Source organism: Antedon bifida, chromosome 3 (genome assembly GCF_963402885.1).
Source record: "Antedon bifida chromosome 3, ecAntBifi1.1, whole genome shotgun sequence".
Lineage (NCBI taxonomy): Eukaryota > Metazoa > Echinodermata > Crinoidea > Comatulida > Antedonidae > Antedon > Antedon bifida.
In genome coordinates, this window is record NC_136228.1 from 13,159,701 (window position 1) to 13,186,385 (window position 26,685).

At 36.1% G+C, this 26,685-nt stretch overlaps 1 protein-coding gene across 1 annotated transcript; it reads left to right on the top strand.

Moving 5' to 3' along the window:
• The first annotated feature begins 8,224 nt into the window (after positions 1 to 8,224).
• LOC144838153 (uncharacterized) lies at positions 8,225 to 25,692 on the top strand. Its single transcript, XM_078693514.1, has 25 exons — positions 8,225 to 8,306; positions 8,617 to 9,000; positions 9,278 to 9,526; positions 9,786 to 9,920; positions 10,015 to 10,158; positions 10,848 to 10,979; positions 11,361 to 11,501; positions 11,963 to 12,274; positions 12,608 to 12,675; positions 12,864 to 13,110; positions 13,729 to 14,043; positions 14,292 to 14,367; positions 14,461 to 14,740; positions 15,005 to 15,101; positions 15,344 to 15,408; positions 15,649 to 15,685; positions 22,400 to 22,521; positions 22,801 to 22,923; positions 23,168 to 23,334; positions 23,601 to 23,721; positions 24,053 to 24,190; positions 24,511 to 24,604; positions 24,727 to 24,794; positions 25,079 to 25,330; positions 25,543 to 25,692. The coding sequence occupies exons 1-25, from the start codon at positions 8,225 to 8,227 to the stop codon at positions 25,690 to 25,692; spliced, it is 3,999 nt and encodes a 1,332-aa protein (XP_078549640.1).
• The last annotated feature ends 993 nt before the right edge of the window (positions 25,693 to 26,685 follow it).

Genomic DNA, 26,685 nt, shown 5'->3' on the forward strand with positions numbered 1-26,685 from the left:
TTTTAAACCTAGGTCTAATATACTATTTATTTCCACTATACTTAATTCTAACATTCTCATGTAAATGGTAGGTTATTTAGGTCACTATTTGGAAAGTTAGAAACATCATGGAGAAAACTAATAATCCTCTATTAGGTAAACTCTCGCACATTACATTTGGTATTAAAAGGGAGTTAAGTCAGAAATTCGTTTGTAAGAGTACAATTTTAAACATTATATTAGAGCCACTTATTGCAAATAATTTAAAAAGTAAGCAGATTAATCTTAAAGCAGCATTACCTGATAAAACAAATCCACACGTCAAACTGAGAGTAATAACCAGACGAAACAAAATTGGAAAGCGTTTGGCCAACATCTTCACTAAGGTTGAAACATATTCACTTGTATAGACCTAACCAATACTAAAATAACTATATACAGTATGGTATTGTATTATTTGCGTAACAATTGGATAACCCAGTCACGTACAATGTATAAGGAAATAAAACATATTAAAAAATACGTGTTTCAACAGCAAGTGTCCCGGGATGTAAATAAAATAGATCTATTGTCAACGTTGTTACAGGGTTCGTATATATGCTTCAATTGATTTCGACAATAATAACTAGAAAAATCAACGCCCACACCAAACTAATATATGCAGCCCAAACACATTCTCTCGGCTGCGGATAATTATTCCATTGTAACTAATTGATGTATGTCGCTTCATAAATCTTTTACATCATAAAGGAATCGATCTGATAACAAACCAGCAACTTTTAACATAAATATTTTACACTACACAAAATCAGTTTGTCTTTTATGAGTGTTTGTTTGTGCCGTGTGCTTGTAAAAACAGATTGCAGTAGAATAAAAATAATAATTAATAGATAAATGACAATTTTGTTTTTAAGTACAGCATTTTGAATTACTTATTTTACTCTTGACATCCGGAGGTTGCTGGGACACCATTTGTCTGGGTGGTTGAGGGAATTGCCCTGGTTCTTGCTCTGCCTTCAATGTATGGTGGCTCAAGTAACTTTTGAAATCCTTTTGCTCTGTTTTTTCTTGTTTTTATTCCTTGAAATATTTTTCACGCTGCTGCTCTAGCCCGCTACGTCACAAGAGATGACTCATGTATAAGCTGAAAGCAAGCAGCATTTATAGTACTAGAGACTGACGTTTTTGGCTAAAATACATACTCGACTATAATTTATAGGTCCCAGCTGCTGGACCCAAAAAACCTCTGGGAAAAGAGTCTATGAGGGCTCACGGTTGAACGATTTTGGATTCTTGCCCTTTGATTGGTTGACGCGAATCAACAGATTGTAGAAGAATTTCCACTTGTACCAACTTGAAGTCACGTCGTCTCTAGAGGGTATTCAGTTGCATGCCTACAGTTCAGGTTGAGGTCACAGACAAACAGGCTACAGCACATTAAATTTAAAAATTTACCATTTTTAAATGTCATTTTTGAATTAGTATATTAATATTTGTTGGCAAATAATACATTTTTGGAAAGGTACACATGTCTTCTTTCAAATGCTGTGTATACAATTAACTAGTGAAAAAATGGGCATGTGATTCATAATTAAAGAACTATCTGTGATTTGTATGCGATTAAAGGACATCTTTTTAATAATTAATCATAAATTAATCAAAAGAACAATGATTAATTTTAAAATGTCGAGTGGCGTTTTTTGTAAGAAATATTTCTTGTTTATGTACGCTTTTTATATATTTTTTATAATATAAAAAATTTTAAATAAGTGCCCTACTTCATTTTTTTTCATTCAATTTTTTTTATATTTTTTATATTGTACTTATGATGTTTTTTATTGAAATAAAGATACCGATATATATATTTAATTATTTTCTATGAATTGGGTTTCAACTTAACCTTGTATGTACAAATCAATACCTCGACGTATGTAGTAGTATAATGTCGGTCCATAAACTTCTGACAAGTAAGCGTACACAATAACGACAATCAGCTAAATTTATTCGTACTTTATTTACAACACATATCCCTACCAATTTTTCTCCGTCTTTATGCTATTTGTACATTACTTCATTCTAGTAATCAATAGCAATAACTAGCGACATAAATAATAGTGTAACTAGCGCCGCCACATACCATTCAAAACGTCGTATGAGCATGTAAGATAATACGATACAATGTTCTGATTTCTGATTAGCTTAGCAACAATTATTTGCACGATACCACTGACAATAATATATAAACAATTTCAGCAAAAAAATAAAGGAAAACAAATAAAAAAGTTATAATTATTCGGACATCTGCGCTATTCCACCATCTTTGTATACGTTGCTTGCGTGTCCATCCAGTTTTATTTGCAATACATTTTCTGTATGTATACATGTTTACAATGCTACTATATTTGTTAAGTGCCAGATCACAATGTCTTATAGTCCTACAATGTAACCATTGTCTGACACAGCGACACAAGGTAAATAACGGTTATTTATAGTGATAGTCATCATAAAGAACTTATATGGTAGTGCTTCATTATTCTACATTTAAGAAAGACACTAACTACTCATTCAAAATCATGTTTTTCGTAAACTATTTATCAAATATTCTTTATCTGGTTTTAGCAGTTCTCAGTTTGGGTTGTCGAACAGAGTCTTCAGGTATGTTAAACGATTAAAATACGATACAGAGTAGGAGTAATATATTTATAGCTTGCAAATTTGTTTAGCCAGTTTTATCAGACACAAAGAGTGACAATGGAAATAAAGTGAACTAACAATGTAGCCTACTTTCAGAATGGCAATTTTAATCAAATGCATTTCTTGTTCCTCTCTTTTCAGTTTTAAGTCTCTTTTAGGTTTAACTAAAGTTTGTTGAAAGTTCATAATTGAAAATGAATCACTTACTATCCATTTGCAGATCCATTAGATATAACATTATTTTCTACGACACCACTAACGACGCCTATAGTGGTAGTTGGCTTGCTGGATACATACTTCGAGGCGACAAAGACATTCGAGATTTATCAGTTGGAATAATGTACAAGAAAATCGAAGAGCAAGATAACGTGACTTGGAATGACACTGGGCATACGGGTGGTAATACTATTTATACAGATTTTCAAAATAAGCCTATGCCAAACGTTAAAATATTTACTCCCACAAGTGAAATAATATACAGAGTACATTATAGTCTAACAGCACTCTGAGTTACAGAATTACAACCTCGAATTTAAAGAGTTGGCGTTTTTTCATTTGAAGCAAAGAAAAATGGAGTAGTCAAAAATTCAGCAAATGTCAAAAATAATAGAATTAATAGTTTTTCACTTTGATAAAAAAAAAATTATTTACCTGATAGAAAAACGTAATTTAAAGCAAGAAATACTTAAATGTCTGTCAGACAATGGTTTTTGGTTAAAACTAACCGTTTCTTTTGTCTTTTTATAAGTGAAATAATTTTGTTTTCGTTTATTTTTTTTACAGAAGTGAACAGCTTTATTAAAACTGCAAAATGGCCTATTAGTCCAGTCAATCTAGTGATATTTAGAGGTAAACCCACCACAAATTGCAATAGTAACGAAACATTAATTTTTTCATTCCAAATGTAGTTTATAATGACATATTAAAAGTCACCGAAAATTGAAGCATTGGAACACATTATTTTTTACGTAATCTCAACAACTATATAGTGATTTTATTCCATAAATATTTTGGGGTAGGGGGTAACATTTATGCCCATAACTTGTGGTTTTATAATCCAATCTCAATAATCTTGATATCAATGTGTAGAATATATATTTCTTTCTAATATGCAATTTAAAAAAACAAAATACAACATTTATTTATATAACTAGAGGTCAAAAGGTTATTGACTTAATTTTTTTTTTTCCTTAAAAAAATGATTAACTGTAATATTGTGCCATAATTGTATATGCATTTAATCAAAATTGTGTTTTATCTGTACCTATCGATATATAAAATAGGAAACATGATGTTAACTAGAAGAATTTTAAAAGTAATGATGTACTATTCTTAATTGTAATTGATTCTTGATCAAATGTAATGTAAACAATTTTTGGGTAGGGGGTAGCGTTTATGCCTATAATCCATTGTTTTATAATCATATCTAAATAGCTTTAGTACCAATGTGTAGAGTATATATATCCTACTAATAATATACATTAAAAAAACAATTAATACAACAGTTATACGTAACTAGAGGTCAAAAGGTCATTGACCTTTTACAAAAACTCAAATTTTCTTAAAATAGCGTAAAACTAAATTATGTTTATATATATTATATTATATTTTGGAAGTATTTGGTGCAAATAATGTTTTTCCTGTACCTATTGTATCGTCATGAAATAGGAAAAATGATGCTAGCTAGAAGAAAATTGAAATTCATTAGCGGTATGTACTATTGTTGATTAATTAATGAGTCTTGATAATTTGGAATCAACTCATGATTTACTATAGATAGATTTTTAATAATTTTAGTATCAACGAATGTACGTAATGACAAGTATTTGATCTTCGCAGGGTTGCGTCTTCTCTCCTCTCCTGTATATTATATACACGGATGACTGTCGGAGCAAACAGGACAATAGTCATCTTTTCAAATTTGCTGACGACACTGTCTTGCTGTCTCTCCTTCAAAATTCACAGGACGGTCATGGTTCCGCATTAGATGGTTTTATCCAATTTTGTGGAAACTCCTACTTGGAACTCAATGTGACCAAAACCAAGGAGATAATTGTAGATTTTAGGAAGGAGAAAGGACGCAGCCCTCTGGTATCCCCCACAAATGACGAACCAGCGATATTGTCCATTCCTTTAAATACCTAGGTACTATATTTGAGGACAATCTCAGCTGGGAATTAAATACAGAGGCAATAGTAAAGAAAGGACACCAGAGACTTTATCTGTTAAGGAAGCTGAACCATTTTAATGTCGATAAAGTAATTCTCATGGTTTTTTATAATTCCTTTATTGAGAACGTTTTAACTTTTTTCCTTTATATGCTGGTTTTTTAGTCTTAGGGTCAAAGAGAGAAACTCACTACAAAGAATTGTTAACTTAAGTTCTAAATTAATAGGTTGTCAACTTCGTAGCTTATCTTCCTTCTGTGACATGCAAACTCTAGAAAAAAGTAGAGCTATTCTAAAAAATGTCTTGTTCGAGCTCATGCCTCATGGGCGTCGCTTTCAATGCCCGGCATGTAGAACAAACTGGAAAAGAAATTCGTTTTTGCCAGTTACCATCCGACTCTTAAATTCTTGAACTTTGACTCTTGTTATATTGTACTGTATATTGTGATATTTTTGTATATTTTGTAAGATCATTTTAATCCAGACCTTTTTATTTGAATTGCTCCGTGTGGGATGATATTGTTTAATCCTTCAAATAGAAAAGGACTCACAACTTATATGTCATCAGTATCACTTTCTTGTTCGGGTATTAGTACAGTGCAATGCCATTGCATTCACCACATGTAGTTCTAGTTACCCCTGAATGCTTCAAGGAGATACTCAGGTTCTGGCTTTAAGTCTGTGTGTAGAGGAACCATGTTTCCATCATCTGATCTTCCATCCCCAATCCTCGGTACACATATCAACCCCACTCCATTGCTAAAAGATAACTTGAACTTGAACATGATGTTAAGTACCTTGGTTGTGGTACGATTATGAAGTTGGCGATATGCGAGGTTGTACTTGTAGATGGGATGGAGTCAAAGGCATTCCACGTTGTCCAGGTAGTCCATTGTACAGACACACTAAACCATTTTCTCTAGCAACCACAATGTCATCCTTTGTAGCTTGTTTGCATCTGAAGACTAACAGCATAATGTCAGAAATAAGTGCAATGACAAGCTTTTTTTAGAGCCACTTGTTTTCCAATTCCGAAAACTCTGGATGTTTTGTCACCAGTATCGCATGAGCAAACAGAAGGTTATCACAGATGTCTCTCAAATGTACTGTTTGAACCAGTTTGATAGTCCAGCATCTCAGCTCCAGTCTAAAGAATATCACAAGATGTTTTAAATTCTTGACTGCAGATGAGCACTAGTAGATCCGTGTCATCGGATAATGACAGATGTTTTCCTGTTTGCTGATTCAATGGTTTTTTTACTATCCGAAAGAACATCTGCATCAGCAGCTGCATTCACTCATTGCCATGTTGTTCAAATACTAGTTACGAAGATTTATAAATTGTTGTTTGTTACAGAAAGTGATCCTATTTTGTGGAACATGTCACTGGTAAAATATACAGGGACACTACCACCTTACCCGCCTTACCATGTGCACCGTCTTTGGTGGATGAGCCGCTTTCATAATTATCAAAGACTATGCAGAGCAATATTTTTTACAGATCTCTACACTATTCCATGGAATGCTGTGCAGTAGAGCACTACCATCTAAAATGTAGGCCTACTGGACATCATTCAGTGAGTTGGATGTATTAGATTATTCAGAAGAAGTTGTTTCCACGTGGCATCATGTTGGTTTATTAGCTGAAAGTATTGTAAGTTGGTAGTTTCCTCGAGTCTCCTCTGGAACTGTAGGATTGATGCACACATATGACTTTATTGCCAGGATCTTGAATACATTGCAAGACTTCCTGCCCAAAATATTCAATGCTAATACCACATTGCTAATATTCCGAGTCACCTGCAGTAACTCCCGTGTCAATGGTATGAAGTCTCTGAGTCGTAACCAAATGGATTTTTCAATTGCCATTGTGTTCCTGACGTGTGGCCATAAGGTCTTATGTTGGCCGCTGCTGGAGTAACGCCCTGATACTATTACAAGGCATTACATACATTTCAGCGCAGATTTGGTCTGGATGTACGCATTCCTATATTCTCTTGTCAAACCTCTGGTTTTCTTTGAGGCTTCTCATAGAAACTTTTTCAATCACCAGGTCTGTTGACAATCCAGCCCAGATGGTCCGAACGTCATACAACATTGAGGTCATTGTCAAACTGCTGTTGAACATCTTTGTATTTCTACTGGTTAAAAAATCGTTAAAATACTTATACATCCCAATATAAATACTGTAACCATGGCAACACAAATGCCATCTGGAAAAAATGGTATGTAGATCATCCAGAAGCAACAGGAACGGAGATGTCACTCATCTGCATCTTGAACTGGTCATGTGTATCGCGTTGGACTGAAATGTTCACCCCAGGGTATCCCTGTGTGTATACCATTGTTGTTTACAGCGAAAACAACATTTTTAGCCAAAATTGACACATTATGTTGTGTTTTTCCGCAAAAATGACATTCTAAATAAAATGTTATGACTATAAGTTTGATATCACTGAATAGGAAATTTAATAAGCTTTCGGATGACATAAATCCCACTTGTATATAATGTATTTTAAATGATTAAATATATGTAATTAATGGGGCATATTAATTTTGACTTAAAATGACCTTTATTGACCTCTGACCCCTTGACCCAATGCTTGGATTTTCGGTGACTTTTAGTATGTCGTTCTACACATTATATAGAATTCAAAAATACTAGCTTTGTTACTATTGCAATTTGTGGTGGGTATATCATTAGATTGACTGGACTATATTTAAAGTCTGATTTTATTAATCTTTATTTTTCATATTTTTGGGACAATAGGCTACATCTTTAAAACTATACTTTAAAACACGGATCGACACTTTGGTTTTTATATTATTCTCAACACGCAAACTAGACTATTTATTTATTTGCTGATCCCGCTTGTAAACAATAATATGTATTAAGAATTGTTTAATTTAGTCAAGCCGCTATGCCATTACCGCTTTCAAATAAAAATTACGACTTACGCTACCGGGTATTGCTAACAATTAAAATTAGTTTAAATAGAGGTAAAGGTATTGAAACAATGCTTTGTTTGGCCGCGTACTCTACGGTTTCCTTTACTTACTAGTCATTTAAGTTTACAAGTACGTTATTATAGTCCAATTATGTATAAATAATTGTCACCACTAAACAGATGTTTATAAATAAACATGTACATGCGATACCATGTTTTAGTTTCATTGACTAAATAAGACAAAACGTTTATTGTCGAAACGTGTTCTTTTAACCATTAATGTTTCTTTCAGTTTCATTTGGGTAATAATTCTTGTAAAATAATACAATGTAAAAGTTAGATTGAGTATACAAGGAATCAGTTATATAAAGTCTAGGACTGCTACACTATACTGGTCTTTTTAGGCATAAGTGAACATAGAAGGTGAACATTGAAATGTTTTTCGTTAAACATCTGCCAAATGTGTGCCATCTGGTTATAGCAATTATCTCTTTTGGTTGTCCATTAGAATCTACAGGTAAGCTAAACGGTTAAAATAATATCACAAGGCTTAGATAACCTATTATAGTGTTTCATTATTTATTTTATCATTGATTTATACAAAGATATATGCCAGTAGTGTTTACAGAATAAGGACTGTTAATATTCTATAATGTCACAAATTAACTTAAAAGCCTAAAAGAGCTCTTAATAATATAGCAGAAGGAAGTAGACTTTTAAACCAAATTATAGATTACGCTCTTTCAGTACAGTGGACGGTTATCATAAGCCGACTCAGAAATTATTAATCATATATAATCTCATATAAATATTTCCTAAAATTTAAGATCCATTGGATGTAACATTATTTTCGGGTAGCCCATTGTCGCAAAGAAGAGCCTGGTTTCGAGGATACGCACTTCAAAACGACAGTGACATCAGAGATCTATCAGTTGGAATATTATACAAGACTATTCATAGTAGAAATAACCTGACTTGGAAGGATACCGAGTATTCGGGTAATCATACTGGTATTATGAAAGTTAAAGATATGCCAGACGGAAATGTGTTCTACACAAGCAGCAAAATTATATACCGATTACACCCCAATTTGACTTTTCTTGGTGTTTATAATAACGTCGTACGACCTCAGATGATTGGTGTATTTTCATTTCAAGCAAAGAAGGATGCAATAGTCGCCAACTCGGCAATTGTCTTGACATCCGCTTCTGGTGAGTAACTAATTATCAGCTATTTATAATAATAATATATCTATTTACTCCAAAATAAATCTATACAAATGATTCAAATTTATTTATTTGTCATCGCATACGTACACAGTGATATTTCGAAACAGTTTCAAGCGTTTTATTAGTTTAACGATTAGTTTACACTTCGTAGTCCATTTGCTTTAATGAGAATAGGCTACATGATATTTTGAAACATTTTCACAGATATCAGCACTCAATTGCAATTTTTAGTATTTAGGCTATTATTGGTATTTCACAGCCAATATTATAATAGAGTACAGAACGACAACGGTCGGTATTGGAGAGTCTGTCACTATCAATCTCAGTAAAGGTGGTGATCTTAACAATTTACGTTGGCGACATAATTACGGTGAGGAAATACACAATCTGAGGGGTAATACGTCTGCTGTGATTGAAAACATACGAAGAAAAGATGATGGCGTATATGAATGTTATACAGGCAATATTCCTGATGGTAATCATGGTATCATGAGACTTATTGTAAGAGGTAAGATTTAAAATTATTGCTCATGAATTGTTTTTGATTTTAATTTATCATTATGATCGTATACATAAATAGAATGAATATTTTTTAATAGAGCCGTCGTTCATTATCACCATTATTATATCACTTTTTTATTAAGAATAATTCCAAATGACACGTGATAATCAAATTGAAATAAATGCAATGAGTTGTTTTATATCTATGATCAGAGCAAATATATCGTCACGATTTCTGTTAATTGCTCTTTACTTTAATATTCAAGCTTGTCCTTCGCCAAAATGGAATCCTCCAGATTGCGAGGAAGACTGTCCTGTATGTTATAATGGTGGAATTTGTGATGATAAGACGGGTTTCTGTATTTGCCCAGCAGGATTCGACGGTGATGCTTGTGAACACGGTAATATACACTATTGCTAAATTACATGGTATAAACAAATAAACATAACATACATTATTATTGAATATAGTTGTATGTATTTTATTTGCAATAGGTTGTGGAAATAACAAATGGGGTCGTAAATGTGACTCTGTGTGTTCCTCTTCTGGGGGAAATTGCAAAGGGGCACTTTTATGTCCACCTGATCCAGTTGGTTGTACATGCATCAATGGTTTTGGAGGAAACAAATGTAAAACAGGCACGAATCATATTAGTTATCATAATTAGGAGGCCTATGTTACACTATGCTAATGTTAATTATATATAGTTATTAATTAGTTAGTTATTATATTATTAACTTTCTCTATATCACTTAAAATAGTGAAATTACTTAATATTGTTGCAGTATCATATAATAAGATGCCAAACAAATTTGCAAAAACCGGTTTATAGTTAAGGTAATGTAGAATATTAAGAATAAGAAGGTAGTAAATACTGTAGGTTATTGGTGAAAGTTTAAATTTGAGAGTTGTTCGATAGACCATATAATGTATTTTGTATTTATTTTATTTCATTCCAATCCAATAGCGAATCATCGCCACTAGCAGGCTGGTTAAAATCTATAAAAAAAAACTACTTAAGATAAAAAAAATAAGGCAAATGAAGTGACAAAAATCGTGAAAACCTCATGGCCTGTAGGCTACTTGTTAGAACCACACGTTTGGAACACATGAAGTAGGCCTACTCTTGGATAAGTCCACATTATTCAATAATTATTAATTTTAAATATTTATGAACAATCGTTTTGGTCTATTTCAAATAGAAATATTTTCATGGAATAAAACCCAAAGGTACTTCGTACTGGACTGTATTCCAAAAACTTGACATTTAATTTTTTATTTGTAGGATTAGATAAAAACTAATCATATTAAACTATGTTTTTTGAAGAATGCGAAGCTGGTTTCTATGGAGCGGATTGTCGTCAAACATGTCATTGTGACATTGTTGATTGTAATCCACACACAGGATGTACTTCCGGGTCAACATGCTCGTCAGGTTATATTGGTAGTATGTGTTTAGGTAAAGGATTTGTCGTTTTATGCATTTGTACCTTTAATAAATGTATGTGTGCCTACAAACACACTGATATGATTTGTCTTTTTCATTTTGGGACGCTATCACATGTTAATGTAAACCATCCATTAAGCCGTCCTCAACTATATTTATAAATTATAATACACTTTACATGACGAATACTGCCAATAGTTTACCATAACAATAATCACTAACACAAACAAAATAGTAACGTAATTATATCCTAGGTTTATCAAATAGGAATAAAATCGATCCCATCATTCTACTGTTTTCTACAGTTAATCACTGTTAGTTTTTTAACTGTATGGCCAATATTCTGAAAGATAGAACAACTGTCAAATCAGAACCTTTAAATTGTTTTTATAGAACCTATATTCTGTCCGCCGGGATTCTTTGGTGATTTGTGTAATTTCCAATGTCACTGCAAAGACTCTGAAGATTGTAATCCAAATGGAAGTTGTCCTAATGGATGCCGTGAAGCTTGGACTGGATCAAAGTGTAACATAGGTAACTGTACTTACTTACTTAGGCTTACATTCATTTATTTAGTAGATTCAAAGACACCCTGATTACAGGCCAAATTATAAAAAAAAATGTGTCCTAATAACTTACTGAAAAGCAACAAAAAAAACATACTAACAAATTGATGAGTATAAAAGATTAAGAATAATGTTGTCTAAAATATAAATAAAGAAGAAAGAAAGGACCTTATAGAAGTGAAGTTCATACAATGTTATTCAATCAGTCATAATCTGTGTTTTTAATTACAACTGTACAGTTAAACTGTACAACAATCATCAATCAGGCGGTAATCAATGTGTTCAATGCAGTAACATAGTATTCTAAAATCATTTGTTTTAAGTTGAGCTGTGATGCTTATGATTTACTTTCTGTTAAAATTTACATTATTCAGAATAATTCCAAGTTGTACCTATTATCAATCTATGCCTTATTGTTTCAATAATTAGCATTACCATACCGTTCTGAACCGCCAACTATTGTCAACCAGACAGTATGTACACTGACTTTTGACGTCACTTGGATTCCTGGTGAAGACTATGGAACAGGAACAATTATAAATCGAAAGCTGTGGTACAAATCATCGGAGATGGATTCATTTGTATCAAAAACTGAACCATATAACGATGTATTTATTGTTATTGATAATCTCATCCAAAATACTCAATATCAATTCTACTCTCAATTTTCGAGGATGGTTGGTGGTATTGAGGTATATGGACCAAGAAGTACAATAGGATCAACAGACACAGCAGCAGCAGGTACGTTATTAAATTGTTACACAAATATATTTAAAAATTATATTATAATGGATGTGATAAGTAGGGTCTTAAATTATCATAAAAGATTTAATATATAATATTTAAATGGTTGATAGTATTCTTTCCAATTCATAGGTTTTTTTTGTTTAACTTTCATTTTACGATTTATACTGTCGTATATTGCAATAAAAAATGCTTTGAAACGATGCACTCATCACAGGCTAGATTCCTTAATATATTATGTTATTGATTAGTAAAATAACCCTGTCATTTGTCTTCTTTAAAAATATTTAATTGAGTCATCCTCAGCTTACTAATTTACTATGATAATAGAACCGCTGGAAGAACCGGAGATAGAATTGAAAGCTAATGAGGGAAATCATGTCATCTTAAGTATAAAGGTAAGCCTATATAGATTTAAATTATTGTTTTTTTATGTATTTATATGTATACGTAATTGACTTATGTTTATATGTATTTGTTTGCTATGACTCAAAACATTTAAACATTGCTATCCGAAAAACTGCAAAGATTAGCCAAGCTTGCTGCCATCCCTTCAAAATTAATAATATGCCTTCTTTATTTTCAGCCTGTTTATAGTGATTATGAGCGAATCCGGTGTAACTCTATTCTTCGCTACCAAGTGCAATACTCAGACATAGATGGCACTATACAAGATGTAATAAATACAACAACTAGTTCTCAAATAGACTTAGAACTATCAGGATTGCCAAGTTGTACTGGTTATATCATAAGCGCTCGTGTTGTTAATGTCCTGGAGATTGCTAGTAGGCCTAAATGGGTAGAAGACATAATTATACAAACAGCACCATCAAGTATGTTCAGTTATTCACTGTGTTTTTATTTCCTTGACTTGATAACAAATTTAAGAGATTGCTGGTTAAATTACGGACAGAACTTAACGATACAAACACCTACCTCAGTTTTGACTGTAGGTTAAAGTATCTCTAAAGTACATAAACCAATAGTGGTTACCTGGATGAATTGACATAGGCCTTTTCCCCTTCAAAGGGGAGAACATAACCGAAAAGTAAGAATTTCTGAACTCCCCTCCAAGACAGAGGTATCGCCCATGATCCACGCCCTCAGGTGGGCGGCAACGCCCATGCATACCTCAAATAAATACATTTTTACTTTTCGGTAAGCTAGTCACGTATTAGACTCCATTGCATATAGTGTTACATTTTTATGTTCTACGAATAAGAAACAAATAATTTCTATAGTTTTTAAAAAAAATATACAGTACTAGATAATATAATGAGTACTCAGAAATATAGACTTATAGTTTCAATTTCAGCTCAAGTGTAAGTTTAGACGCGCTATGACTATCAACGGTGAAACCTTGCATAACACACTGGTTTTTATTACAAAGTGACAAGTTGACTATTTGATTTAATTGTTATTACTTAATTGATTTTTTATTTTGTTTATAGTACCATCAATAAAAAGTAATTCATTTGCAAATGATACGTATTTGCTTATTAAGTGGAACGCTTCTACATGTGACATCCCAGATTTTCAGGTGACCAACCATTATGAACTGTCAGGTGTAAAATTTCAGCAACGAAGTAGACCTACAAACAAAACTGAAGTTGTATTTGGTGAAGGAATTGAATCGTGTATAGAATATACATTCACAGTCTTGTCATATTCAAATATCAATGGGACATCTGAGACAAAGAAATTTATATTTGAAACTGATTGTGATCTATCAGATAACATCTCAGACAAAAACAAATTTGGATTCAGTAAGAATCATATTTTTCAAAATAATCAGAAATATTAATGTCATGTTATATTTTAACGATTATAAACTCTGCTATTTAGCAGATGACTGGATAGTGATTAAAAAAGGAAAGGTATTGCTTAAAAACCAATGTCTTGTAAGGAAGCTTCGATTCCAGAAAATGCTACTATAGGCATATACACACCAAGATATATTAAATTACCATGGATGTTATTTATAATGTTGTTGTTGCAATGTTATATTTTTCAGGTTACGTAATAGTAGCAGGTGGTTCATTGCTTGTTGCAATTATCACAGTTGCAATAATGTTGGTGATATTTAAACGGTAAAGCACTCTATCAACTAAAATTGAAAGTAGGCCTACATATTTTAAAACTTTTACCATTAAAAGTCAGCGTGTACTTTTTTTCCCTATTAGACCGATCTTGAAACAAGAACAAGATACAGATTATCAAAGCCTGTCTAAGAAATATCAACGGAATGAATATGAAGTTATTAGGGATAATGTCGATGATAATTCTGCTGCTGAATCCATCTACCCAGATTCTGAGCTTGTATCGCAACGGGAACCTGGCCCCCTGTCTTACAACTTAACAATCGATAATGAAGAATACAAACCAATTGAGTTATTAAAGCTACATGACTATGTGAGGAAGCGCCAATTAAGCGTTGACAATGGTTTTGAGAAAGAATTTGAGGTAAGCTAAAGTTGTTTTAACTGTATAATAGTATATTATAACACATTTCATTTTCAGTCTCACTAACTATTTACAATTCCTTTAATTTTACCGAAGATTTTTAATAACGACATTTCCAAGCCAGAATCTCTTTGATCTGTTAGATATCCATAATTCCATCCATATACGGTTCTGTGCCAATGCTATTTTTGTCAGTCAGTTCACATAACTACAGAGTTCCATCACATGATTCATTGTGCATTTAGTGTTGAAATATCATTTTAGGTATCGCAACTTGATGCCAACAAGCCTTTCCATTCTTGGGACGTTGCCGAATTACCGGGAAACAGAAAGAAAAATCAAAATTCTAATGTCATTTCATGTGAGTTTATTATTTATGTGTTTAATGTATCTAATGTTTGTTGCACTTGTCAGCATATGTCAATCTAAAAAAATAATCCTAAGGTGGTATTTACGAAAGAAAGAATGAATAAAGAGAAAAGAAAAAAGTTTGAACCGTGAAACAGATATTTCGCTTTATTAAAAAATATGTATTCAAGATTTTAAAAATGAAAAAATGGTAATAAATAATGAATAATTTAAGACTAAATCGCTTTATTTCAGATGACAACTCTCGAGTGCTTGATACTGTTCCCGGATCTGACAATATAAATGCTTCGTATGTAGATGTAAGTTGCTTTATGAAAGTCTAGTTGAGAAGATACTATTTATTGCGCAATCAATCGATTACCTAATGTTATATCTTACCATTACAGTGGCAGGGTCTTCAATTTGTAAAATTAAGTGCTGTTGTTACCCTAATTTCTATTTATAAAACTATAGTGATGGAGGGCTGGGTCAACACGTCACAAAATGTTTTAGGAGAAACGTGTATTGTTATACAATAAAAATCTGTGTTTTATTTTCAGGGACGTTATGAACCACGAGAATTTATTGCAAGCCAAGGTAAACTTTATTTTTACCAAGATCATCATAATAATAAATACAATACAAATTACATACACAAGAAGGAACTTCAAATTACACAAACCAACAGTGGTGTTGGTAGTCTATGAGTGCTAGCTTACCTGGATAAACCGACAATAGCCCTTTCTCCTCGAAGAGCGAGATATACCTCGAAAAGTAGAAATTTTCATTGAACACCCCTCTCCACAAGTGGTATAGTCCATGAACTATGCCCTCAGGTGGGAGCCTCCCCACAAACCACCATCATCATTTCGCAAGACCTCTTGTCTGAGGGGACGGTGGGAGGGCGTTTATCCAGGTAAGCTAGCACTCATAGACTACCAACACCACTGTTGGTTTGTGTAGTCTATTTCGTGCCTAGCTTACCTGGATAAACCGACAATAGCCAGTATAGCACCGGACTAGATACTAGTCGGCGGTGGGAGACAAGTTACAAAGAGTTTGTGTATCCCTTACCTTCAGCTCTGCTGTGGCTACTGGTGTGATGTTTGTGGAGATAACGATGGGGTGAGGTGAATGTTGACTGTGTTCGCCACCTAGCTGGCACTACCTGCATACAACACCTATGCAACCACATGCAACTGATGCATGTGAATTGATGGTGGAGGTGACTGATAAAGTGCATAACTCAATTTCAGTTGTTGACTTTGCACATGGTCGACTCATAGGAATTCGAGTACCGTTGGAACCATCCGGTTAACCAATGCCTGCAGGCCCTCTTCCTCCGGTCCCTCACGCTCTTGCGCATGCTCCTTGTCGGAGAGCGTGACCATCGTCGTGTTACTTCCGTAACCTCTGACAATGGACGGACCCTCAGACACTGACGCCTGAGGCGGGGGCCGTAGTTCTGTATATGGAACTGGGGAAGGGCCGATGAGAGGAGAGGCTACAGAGGGCATCTCCCTCTGCAATGCTCTCACTGCTGCTGCGATGGCCTACAGAACTGCCGGGGACAGAGCATCCGGGTACCGGTCTCTAGAAGCCGCAGCGGGTGCAGGCATAGCGAGAGGAGCATCATCATGTACGAGTGTAGGATGATGAACACAGTCAGCAAATCGCGAGCAGTCAAGCATCTTGCTAGGAAATGGTTCCTATTACTAGCCACATAAAATGACACTCAAACCTAAACCAGATGTTAGGAAGGAGAGTGCAACTCGCGCCAGCATTCATGCGGTTTCATTGTGATGAATGCTCAAAAGCGAGAAAAGTATGGGCCTAGCCTGAAGGCCCACCTGGAGTATTAGAGCGACTAGATCGATACTGACGTCCCAACAGGAAAAAGGGCCTTTACTGGAGGCCAGTCTCATCTCATGCACTCAATAGACTGTTGAGATGCAGATATGCTCAACCGGCCATCATTGAATATCGGTATGATTGCCCCTAAGGCATACCGGAAGCCCGACACGGTTCAGGCCTGCAGACCTGAATCAACCAGGTAGAGCAGGAAGGCGCTTACCTGACCCACACTTAACAGGGTCTATCGGTTGGCGCTAGCACCAGTGAGTAATGTTTTGGTCGGCTAATATATTATAGACGGTGAGGGAGATTCCTGTTGGGATTCTATCGCGAGGGCGGCCCGCCATCTAGATACTCCTAGAAGGCAATAGATGTGCATCATGTCATGACCCACCTAAGAGGACGAAGTTGATGTCCCAGCTGGGAACCAGTGGCCGTATTCACCAATCTCACTTAGGCTAAGGGAAATACTTACCCTTAAAATTTAAGAATTCCCTTAACAAAGGGAAACACTTAAGGGGTATTCACAAATGAGTTAAGGGATTCACTTACCTAAGGAAAACACTTAATTTAAGGGTAAAACTTAAGGGTAAAAATAATCATAAATATTCATGAGTTGTCCCATTGTCCAATCACAGAGGATTTAATTCCCCAATGGTCCAATCACTTTCCTCTCTAAAACTAATTTGCATATTTAAAAAAAGAGTAAGGGGTTGGGGGGACGGGGAGGATGAAGAGAAAAGTGTATGGACGATGATCAATAAAAAGAAAATGGCAGTCAAAACAAAAACAAGTAAATGAATATTAAACCTAGACTAAATTGTATGAGGATCAAGAAAAATAGGTGTAGCCTAGATGTTACTAACAAAACAACATTCTGTGTAGGCCTATGTATCCTAGGCTGGTTACTGGGCAGACCAACAGGGGGCCTAGCATCTCTACCTAGCCTACTAGAATGGGGCTAATTTCTATTACAACGAAATGGGAAGCCATCTTCCACGAAAATAATGGAAGTCAAACAAAACAAATAAATGAATATATAGGCATAGACTAATTTGTATGTTGGGGATCAGCAAAAAAAGGTCTAGGCCTAGGCCTAGATGCTACTCAAACCAAACATGAATCCTAGGCCGGTTAGTGGGCAGACCAACAGGGGGCCTAGCATCTCTACCTAGCCTAGAATGGGGCCATCTACAAGTAGGCATAGTACTGGCACATACAGAATCGTCAGCACAACCAAGGTACTGAATAGTTAAGGGAACTTTTAAGGGACCTCTGAGGTCCCTTAAAAGTTAAGGGGAAAATAGACCAAGTTAAGGGTTTCCCTTAACCTTAAACCCTTTGTGAATACCACTTAAGTGAAACCCTTAATATTTTCTTGATTTAAGGGAAATTCTTAGGATTTAAGGGAAATATCTCACTTAAGTGTGATTGGTGAATACGGCCACAGGGCCTTCAATGGAGGCCGTTCTCTAAACATGCCACGCAGCAAACTTGATATTGTGGTGGATGTTGAGACGCTCGAACCGTCTGAAAATGTCGGTGTAATTGCACCTATGGCAGACCGATAGCCGGATACGGTGCAGACCTGCAAACCTGACTCAAACAGGTAATGTAGGAAAGCGCATACCTGACCCAATGTCACAGTCTTGGGGTTTATCAGTTGGCGCTGGCACCAATTAATATAATGCTTCAAACGGCTATTATAGACGGTGAGAATTCCCGGCGGGATAAGAGGGCCGCCCAAAGTGGTTGAGTGCTTAGGTGACCGTATGCGCTTGATGCACTTTCATAACCACTTCCAGGCGCGAGTCTGAACAAAGCCAGCAGATGTAGCGTCAGAGACACATCCTGAGCCGGCAAGGAACAAGGGCGACGAAGCTGGCCAGTGACACTCATGTGCGTAGCCAGTCGAAGCCGATGGAGCAAGGTCTGTTTGATTAAGTATTGCACTACCTTTGTGCATTAGTTACTGTACCCTCTCGTGAGAGGGCACCTTAGGCTCATCACGAGGAGAAGTGCTCCAGGAACAAGGGCGACGAGCTGGCCAGTGACTCTCATGTGCGTAGCCAGTCGTAAGCCGTCGGAGCAAGGTTTTGATGAAGCATTTGTTACTGTACCCTCTCGTGAGAGGGGCACCTTAGGCCCATCACGAGACTAAGTGCTCCGAGGTAAACCAAGACATTGTTGGTTTCCCGCCTGTTCATAAAGGAGGTGTCAAGGGCCATGGTCCACCAATTGTCTAAAGATATGTATGCTGTGTGTGTAGAGTGCCGTGTACTGTTAACACGAAAAGGCCATTGATAGGCCGAACAGCTGCGACAAATTGGTATAGAAGACCATAAATAAGGAAGCGCAATCGCGCTGATCCTGCTCTGCAATAGTCATGTGAAAGTACACATCTTTCAGGTCTATTGTGGCTGCCCAGTCACCTCGACTTAGCCCCAACAGGTAAGATGAGACTGTCTCCATCCTAACCTATGGGGATGTAACCATTTGTTCAGACTAAAGGTTCATTATAGGTCGCCAATCGCCTCTGCGGTTAACCAATGCCTGTAGGCCCTCTACCTCCGGTCCCTCACGCTCTCTCGCGCGCTCCTCGTCAGAGAGCGTGACCATCGTCATGTCACTTTTGTAAGCTCTGACAATGGACGGACCCTCAGACACATACGCCTGAGGCGGGGGCCGAAGTTCTATATATGGAACTGGGGGAGGGCCGGTGAGGGGAGAGGTTGTGGAGGGCATCTCCCTCGGCAACGCTCTCACTGCTGCCATGATGACTTACAGAACTGCCGGGGAAAGTGCATCCGGGTCTGAGAAGCCGCAGCCTCTTTCTCTCTCTTTTGAGAGCAGGCATAGCGAGAGGAGCTTCAGTGCGTACGAGTGGTAAGGCGAAAACCCGAGACTGTACATCATTCATCGACTTGTACAACTGCTTCCTCTTGAAGCAGGACATTGAGGCCGTTCAGGAGCACAACACTTTAGTGGCTGTAACGGTAACCTTGTCGGAAAACTCCTTCTTACCAGGAGGTTTGTGAGTATGATGCAGTAGGTGTGTCATTGAGGCCAGAACCTACCTGTCCACTTACAGGGCCTTCCACACTCGGGCATTTGGGCGACCTCCCACATGCCTAGCCTTAGAAAAAGGCACCGGCCCCGCCAGCATGTCACATGTACCTGTGATCACAATATTGCTGACCATGGCTGTAAGACATGCAACCCTACCGATCTGCCTCATGCAGACTGGATCTATGGGTAAAGTGTTGAGCTCTTGAACTCAAGATGGCGGCGGGTGTGGGCACGGAACGCGATGGTACTACTGAATACGTTGAACTAGAAGGTACACCTAACAGGGACCTGGGTGGCAGGCCTGCTGCTTTTGTTTGAACTATGAGCATATCAGCTCACACATGTACACCGCAGCACATAATTGGCTTATTAGTTGGCCTACGCACCACTTCAAGAATTCTCTAGTCGGCTGTAGACGACATTAAGCATCAGGGCCGGTAGTACCAATAAGACGCTCAACCTGTCCCTGTGGTGGAAGACAATTTGGTCCAGCACCACACGAACACCGCAAGTAACCTGCAAGTCATCTCCCCATGCACTTCTTCTGATCTTTGTACGGAAAGATCATGTCATTGTCGTATACCAGCGACAACATTTATATTATTGATATAATATGGGAAGGCAGTACCAACTGGTACGATATGAGGGGAGGAAGACTGAGAACCTTCTTCCTCGAAAGAGCTCTCAGCACTGCAAGATGTCTCCAGCTCTGCAGGGGACACCGTTATCCTAATTTGTCAATAGAGTGTTTGATGTAGGCACGTGCGAAATGAGCGGCACCTCCATAGGCTGCGATTAATAAGTGCCTGTTAGGTCCTCTACCCCAGGCCCTTCACGCTTGATCAACAAATGCCTCACAGCGTGACCATCCGTCTAGACGCTAACTCCTGACGATGGGCGGACCTTCAGAACCCGATGTCTGAGGCGGGGCATTTAATAGAAACTTTGGAGGAGGACGAGCGCCTGCAGGCCTTTCTCCCCAGTCACGTCTCGCTCTCTCATAGACTCATCTCCGGAGAGCGAGACCATTGTCTTATCACTGCTGCCGGACAGACAGACCATCGTAAACGAGGTTTGTTGTGGACCTACATATATATATCATATAGATATATGAAAACGGGGAGGAGGCCTCCTGCGAGAGGGTGCGTTGGGCTCATCCCTCGGCAAGCTCACATCCCTGCTGTAAAGGCTTGCGGGTCACCAAAGAAACTTTTTCACCTCTGGGCCCACAGAGGCCGCAGCGGGAGCAGGCATGATTGGAGGTGCATAATAGCGGTCACCGCGGCTGATCTGACTGAATAGATGACCGCGTCAAAATGAAGTGTCAATTATGACTCAGCTGGAAACCAGACCATTTATAGCTCAACCAAATGTAGGCCTAGGCCCCTTCAAACATGTAGGCCTAGGCCCCTAAGAGAGTTCAAGCCAGGCCCTAGAAATATGTCTAACCACAATGTTATTGTTAGGCAAATGCATTGGCAAACCTTTTGGCCCTGCAAAATCTAGGCCTAGGCCCCCTATGAGAGCACATATCAAATGTAAGAATCTCATGAGGCTAGACCCCAGGCCCAACCACTATGTAAGGCAGTATAGGCAAGCTATCCTGCTAGACTTAGGCCTGGCTCCTATATAGCCTACAGCAAACAACCAGCCAGTTGGCCTAGTGAAAACATTTTCACTAAAAATGCTTGCTAAAGTCATGTTATTGACATCTTAAAGTTCAATGAATTTCTAATAACCAAGAAAAACTACTTAGCTTCATATAGCAGCAATTCCAGGTATTATATCTATTGCAACAGCATACCACTGTACAAGCTCTCTTGAAGACATGTTTACTCTCTCATGTCTCGAAAAGAAATGATGATGGTGGTTTGTTGGGAGGCTCCCACCTGAGGGCATAGTTCATGGACTATACCACTTGTGGAGAGGGGTGTTCAATGAAAATTTCTACTTTTCGAGGTATATCTCGCTCTTCGAGGAGAAAGGGCTATTGTCGGTTTATCCAGGTAAGCTAGGCACGAAATAGACTGTCTCCTCTAAAGTCCAAATTCTATATATCCAATTAGTGTCAATAATTATTATATATATTTCAATTAGTTATGTGAGCTAAAAGAAAATAAGAAAATATATTATTATGAGTGATACGATTTTTAATTAATGTCACGTCAAAGCTTGTTTCAAACGGATTCAAACATCAAATCATTATAATTTATTTATTACTACTACTGTTACTAGGCCTACTAGTACTAAATCCTAATAATTTCGTTTTGTATAGAAGCGAATTACTTTGTACTAAAGTAAACCTAACAGATAATTGGATTGTTTTCAGTTAAAATGGGTTTAAAATGTTTGTTTCACATTCATTTTTAATAATCACGTTTATTGTAGGGCCTACATTTGATTCTATCAACGATATGTGGAAAATTATCTGGAATGAGAAGTCTGTGATTGTTGTCATGGTTAGAAACATTATAAAAGGAAAAAAGGCAGGTTATTTGGTTACCAAAACAGTATCCCAACACTAACCCTAAACAAATTACAGTACAACAAACATATTCTCACAGATATGGCTACACCTTTCACATCAACGTTTGTGTGGATTTGGCTTATTAACACAACAACACGATTGACAATACAGGTTTAATATTACAGATTATCAATAGAGTTTAGCTGACTCAAATGTTAAGGAGAGATTGCGCCAACACTCTAGTGTGGAAGTTATTAATGTTATGTTTTTATTTTAATAAAATGTATTATAACAAATTTAAAATTATCTGTTTGTATTACAGCAACAGTGTGAAAAGTATTGGCCAGACTTAGGCTATTCTAAAGACTTTGGAAGTCTTCTTGTAACCAACGCAGCAGAAACCGATTACGGGTACTATGTTGTTCGCAACTTTAAAGTTCAACAGGTACTGTAAAGTAATATTGAAGTATTCCCCAATACAAAACTAACACAGTAACTTGTTAATAAGTAAGCCCATGTTTAGCATGAATAAACTATTGGAAAGTTTTAGATATCTAGTAGAATCTACCCTAAATTAACATATGGATTCGTTCATTAAAACTAATAATTTAACGGAAATTATTCCGCTGAAGTGTGTGGGCCCTGTAACTAGTATATAATTATGGTTGAAATCAAATTGTACTCTAAAGGTTGGAGAAAATGATACGATCCACAATGTGTATCAGTATCATTTTACTGAATGGCCTGACAAGAGTGTTCCCAGTACAGTCCCGAACTTGATTGATTTCATCAAGAAGTTTAGAAAAACTCAACTGAGTTATGGTACAGAAAGTGGGCCAGTCATCGTACATTGCAAGTAAGCAGATAGAATATAATAACAATATAAAACATCCACGATTCAAACGTACAAGCAGAATGTAAATATTTCTTTAAAAAGTTTTACAATCTTTTCAGTGTCCAATTTAGTGTATTTTCAAAATGCTAAATTTTAACATGCAAAGAAAACTAGACGTTCTGTTTAATTTTACAATATCAGAAGTGAATCAATGCTACAAACTTTTTTAATTAAATCTATAGCATAATGTAAAATCAAAAAACCTTAAAGCAATTAATGTCTAATAGTTCAGGAGCCGGTAGAAGTGGAACTTGTATAGCTATAGCAGCCATGTTGGATATGTCATATAAAGAAGGGAAAGTGGATGTCTTCAATTTTGTACGGAGTATCCAAATGGTTCAAAATAAGGTTACAATGCTTATATTATCTTATGTTTTCCTTTTCAACGTTTTCGTATTGTATTTTTCTGGTTCATTAAAAATCATTCTTTAATTTTTTTTTTTTTGTCATATTATTCAAACTTTTACACTCATTTTGTTTTCTTAAGTGTATTCAGTTAAACTGCTGTAATGCTTAAAAAGTGAACGATTTTAATTACTTGCAGTTTTCCAAATTAGGTCCTACTTGTACAAATAAACATTATTATTTACTATTGGTTTCTTTATTCTTTATTACTGACCCTTTTAAAAACCTTTTTTAACCTATCTATAAGTTAAGTTGTTTGTTGTTTATTATATAGGAGCAATATACATTTATCTATGCAGTTTTACTTGAAGAGTGGTTCTGTGGACAGACTGTCATTCCCGTGGGTGACATACAAAAAATAATACAAAAACAAAAATTGAAAACTTCCTCAGATTTTGAATACCAACTGAAGGTAATGGTAGTTTATTCAAATCATAGTTAAATTGTAAAATGAATGATGTTAAAAAGAGGTGATTGAAGTTCATATACAAAAACTACGCAATGTAACGAGTAATTGTATTGTATTACAATATGCGATTCAGTTAATGTGATGGTAATGGTAATTTGAATGTAATGATGACGACGCTGATTATACATATGATGTCATCATCATTCGAACTTAATCAGGATGATGACAAAACTTGATAACAGTTACGATGCTGATGAAAATGATATACGGTAACTATGACAAATATATTGTTTATTGGATATAACATTGTTTTTAACTTGCAGACTTTGAATAGTTTGTTTCCACGTCCTTCGGATGGTCTTACATCACATGCCAGACGACAAATCAATGTAGACATATCTCAAGATGTTTTGATCTGTAAGTTGGATCGATCTATGTTTTAGAGTGTAGATTACATTGTCAAAGACCCTAAATGAAAAGTAAAACTAATCAAGAAAGATCTTAGATCGTGGTTACTAATAAGTTTGTTATTTGTTTAGTAACTAAAGGATGCTTCAGTTTAGAAGTTGACAGTGATGGTGATTACGTTAACGCTTCGTTTATTGAGGTAAGTACAATTAGGAAAGATACAACGTGTGTACTTTTTACTGTCTTTCTTGCTGATTTACACTGTAAACGCGTCGATACTAGAAAGTGATGAAAATGATACGGCTTTTGTTTTTACTGCAATTTCTTTATTGCTTATTTACACTGTAAAAGTGACGAAAAGGGTACAACGTTTTCTTACAGCATAGCCTACACATCAGTAGGACTATTCATTGAGTGCGTGATTATGCCCTGACGCTCAAAATTGTGTTTTAGTCATGTATTTGTACACATTCTATTTCTTAGAATTGGAAGGATGGACATGCATATATCGTTACACGGACCCCATTTACCGACGACGGCAGTGTCGATTTCTGGCGTTTGATGGTTGACTATAAATCTGACGTCATAGTGCAACTAAATGATATGGAAGATCTATCGTGCGTGTACCTCTCAAATAAGATCAGTCAAAAACAGACATTTGGTGAATTTACTGTCACTATCAAGTCAACGCATCAGTACGATTTTTTTACCAAGAAAAAAATCATTTTAGAAAAGGTTGTTATTTTTTTTATGTCAGAAGTTGTCCTGTAGTATATGTTGAGATTTTTCGGAAAGCACACACGAGAATCAAGAGTATTAGATAAATATAACAAAATTTCTCAAACAGATTCTGCCCTTGTTGGTTCCTGGATATGGTATGATTCTAGATGTGATGGTGGTTCATTATGTACATTTAATTATATAATAATATTTATGTTTTCTTTAAGGATAATAGAAAACAACGAATTTTTCAGTATGAGGTTAACCAATGGCCAACAAACGAACTTGTTCCCGACGTTGATGCATTTGTTAAATTCATTAGAACAGTAATGCAGCGAGGTGGTTCTTCATCGCCAATCACTGTTCAATGCAAGTAAGAAGAACATTAAGTATAGTATCTGAAATTATGGTGGTTGGTTAATTAGTTGGTTAGGTAGTTCCAGATATGATCCGTGACAGTAGTTCTAAAATCACCCCGATAAGAATGTCTTTCCTTAGGAAACATTCACTTCTATTTCCACAAACTATAGGAAGCAATGACAGTTTAAACTTTGACTAAACCAAGTGACTGAAAGAAATACTAGAGAAATTTCATTTCTATTTAACCACGACAAGTCGGGAGAAATAACGGACTGTAATTAGATCATGTTTTAACTGCACGATTGTCTAAAAGAAAAACTTGTAGAATGTACATTTTTAGTAGACTCAATAGTTCACTATGTCGGTCGGTCGGTCTGTCGGTCTGTCTGTCGGTCCGGTATCACTATGCGTTTTATCGCTTTTCTGTACTTTTTGAACTGTTTTGATGTACAGAAAAGTTTTAAAGTACATTACTTTTTGGAAGTTCATTTTTTTCTGAGAGCACGCGACTTATGGCTGTTGGCCTTGTTCTTTAGAGACGGTGTTGGTAGATCAGGATTATTCTGCCTAGTTTATTCAGTGATCCAGAAAATGCGAGAAGACAAGATGGTGGATGTATTCCAAACACTTAAAGCATTGCGGTCAGCATCCCCATCTATGGTGGACACCGAGGTAAGTTTCTATTTTTTCTTTGTTTGAGGTAGGTTTTTTAATTATTTTTTTATTTCATGCCAAATTCCGTACGATAATACTTTCGGTCATTTTGTTGAAAACTGTTTTTGTATAAAGTACACTTTAAATTATTTTGTTTTGTATATTCTAGGTCCAGTACAACTTTTGCTACGATACAGCCCTGCGTTATCTGCAAATATACTCGGAATGAGTGAAGTGGTCAGAACTACAATAAATGTATAATTGCTGTTCAAAGCGTTGGAGCGTTGTAAATTGTACATTTTGCAGTAAACCTATAGATTTAATCCTAACAAAGATTCAATGTACATACATTGCAA

Bases quoted from the DNA above. Each gene is read 5' to 3' on its own strand.
- LOC144838153 (XM_078693514.1), top strand. From the start codon at position 8,225: ATGTTTTTCGTTAAACATCTGCCAAATGTGTGCCATCTGGTTATAGCA. The intron at 9,921-10,014 runs GTAATATACACT...TATTTGCAATAG, and splicing joins CGGTGATGCTTGTGAACACG to GTTGTGGAAATAACAAATGG. The intron at 15,409-15,648 runs GTAAGTTGCTTT...TTTTATTTTCAG, and splicing joins TAAATGCTTCGTATGTAGAT to GGACGTTATGAACCACGAGA.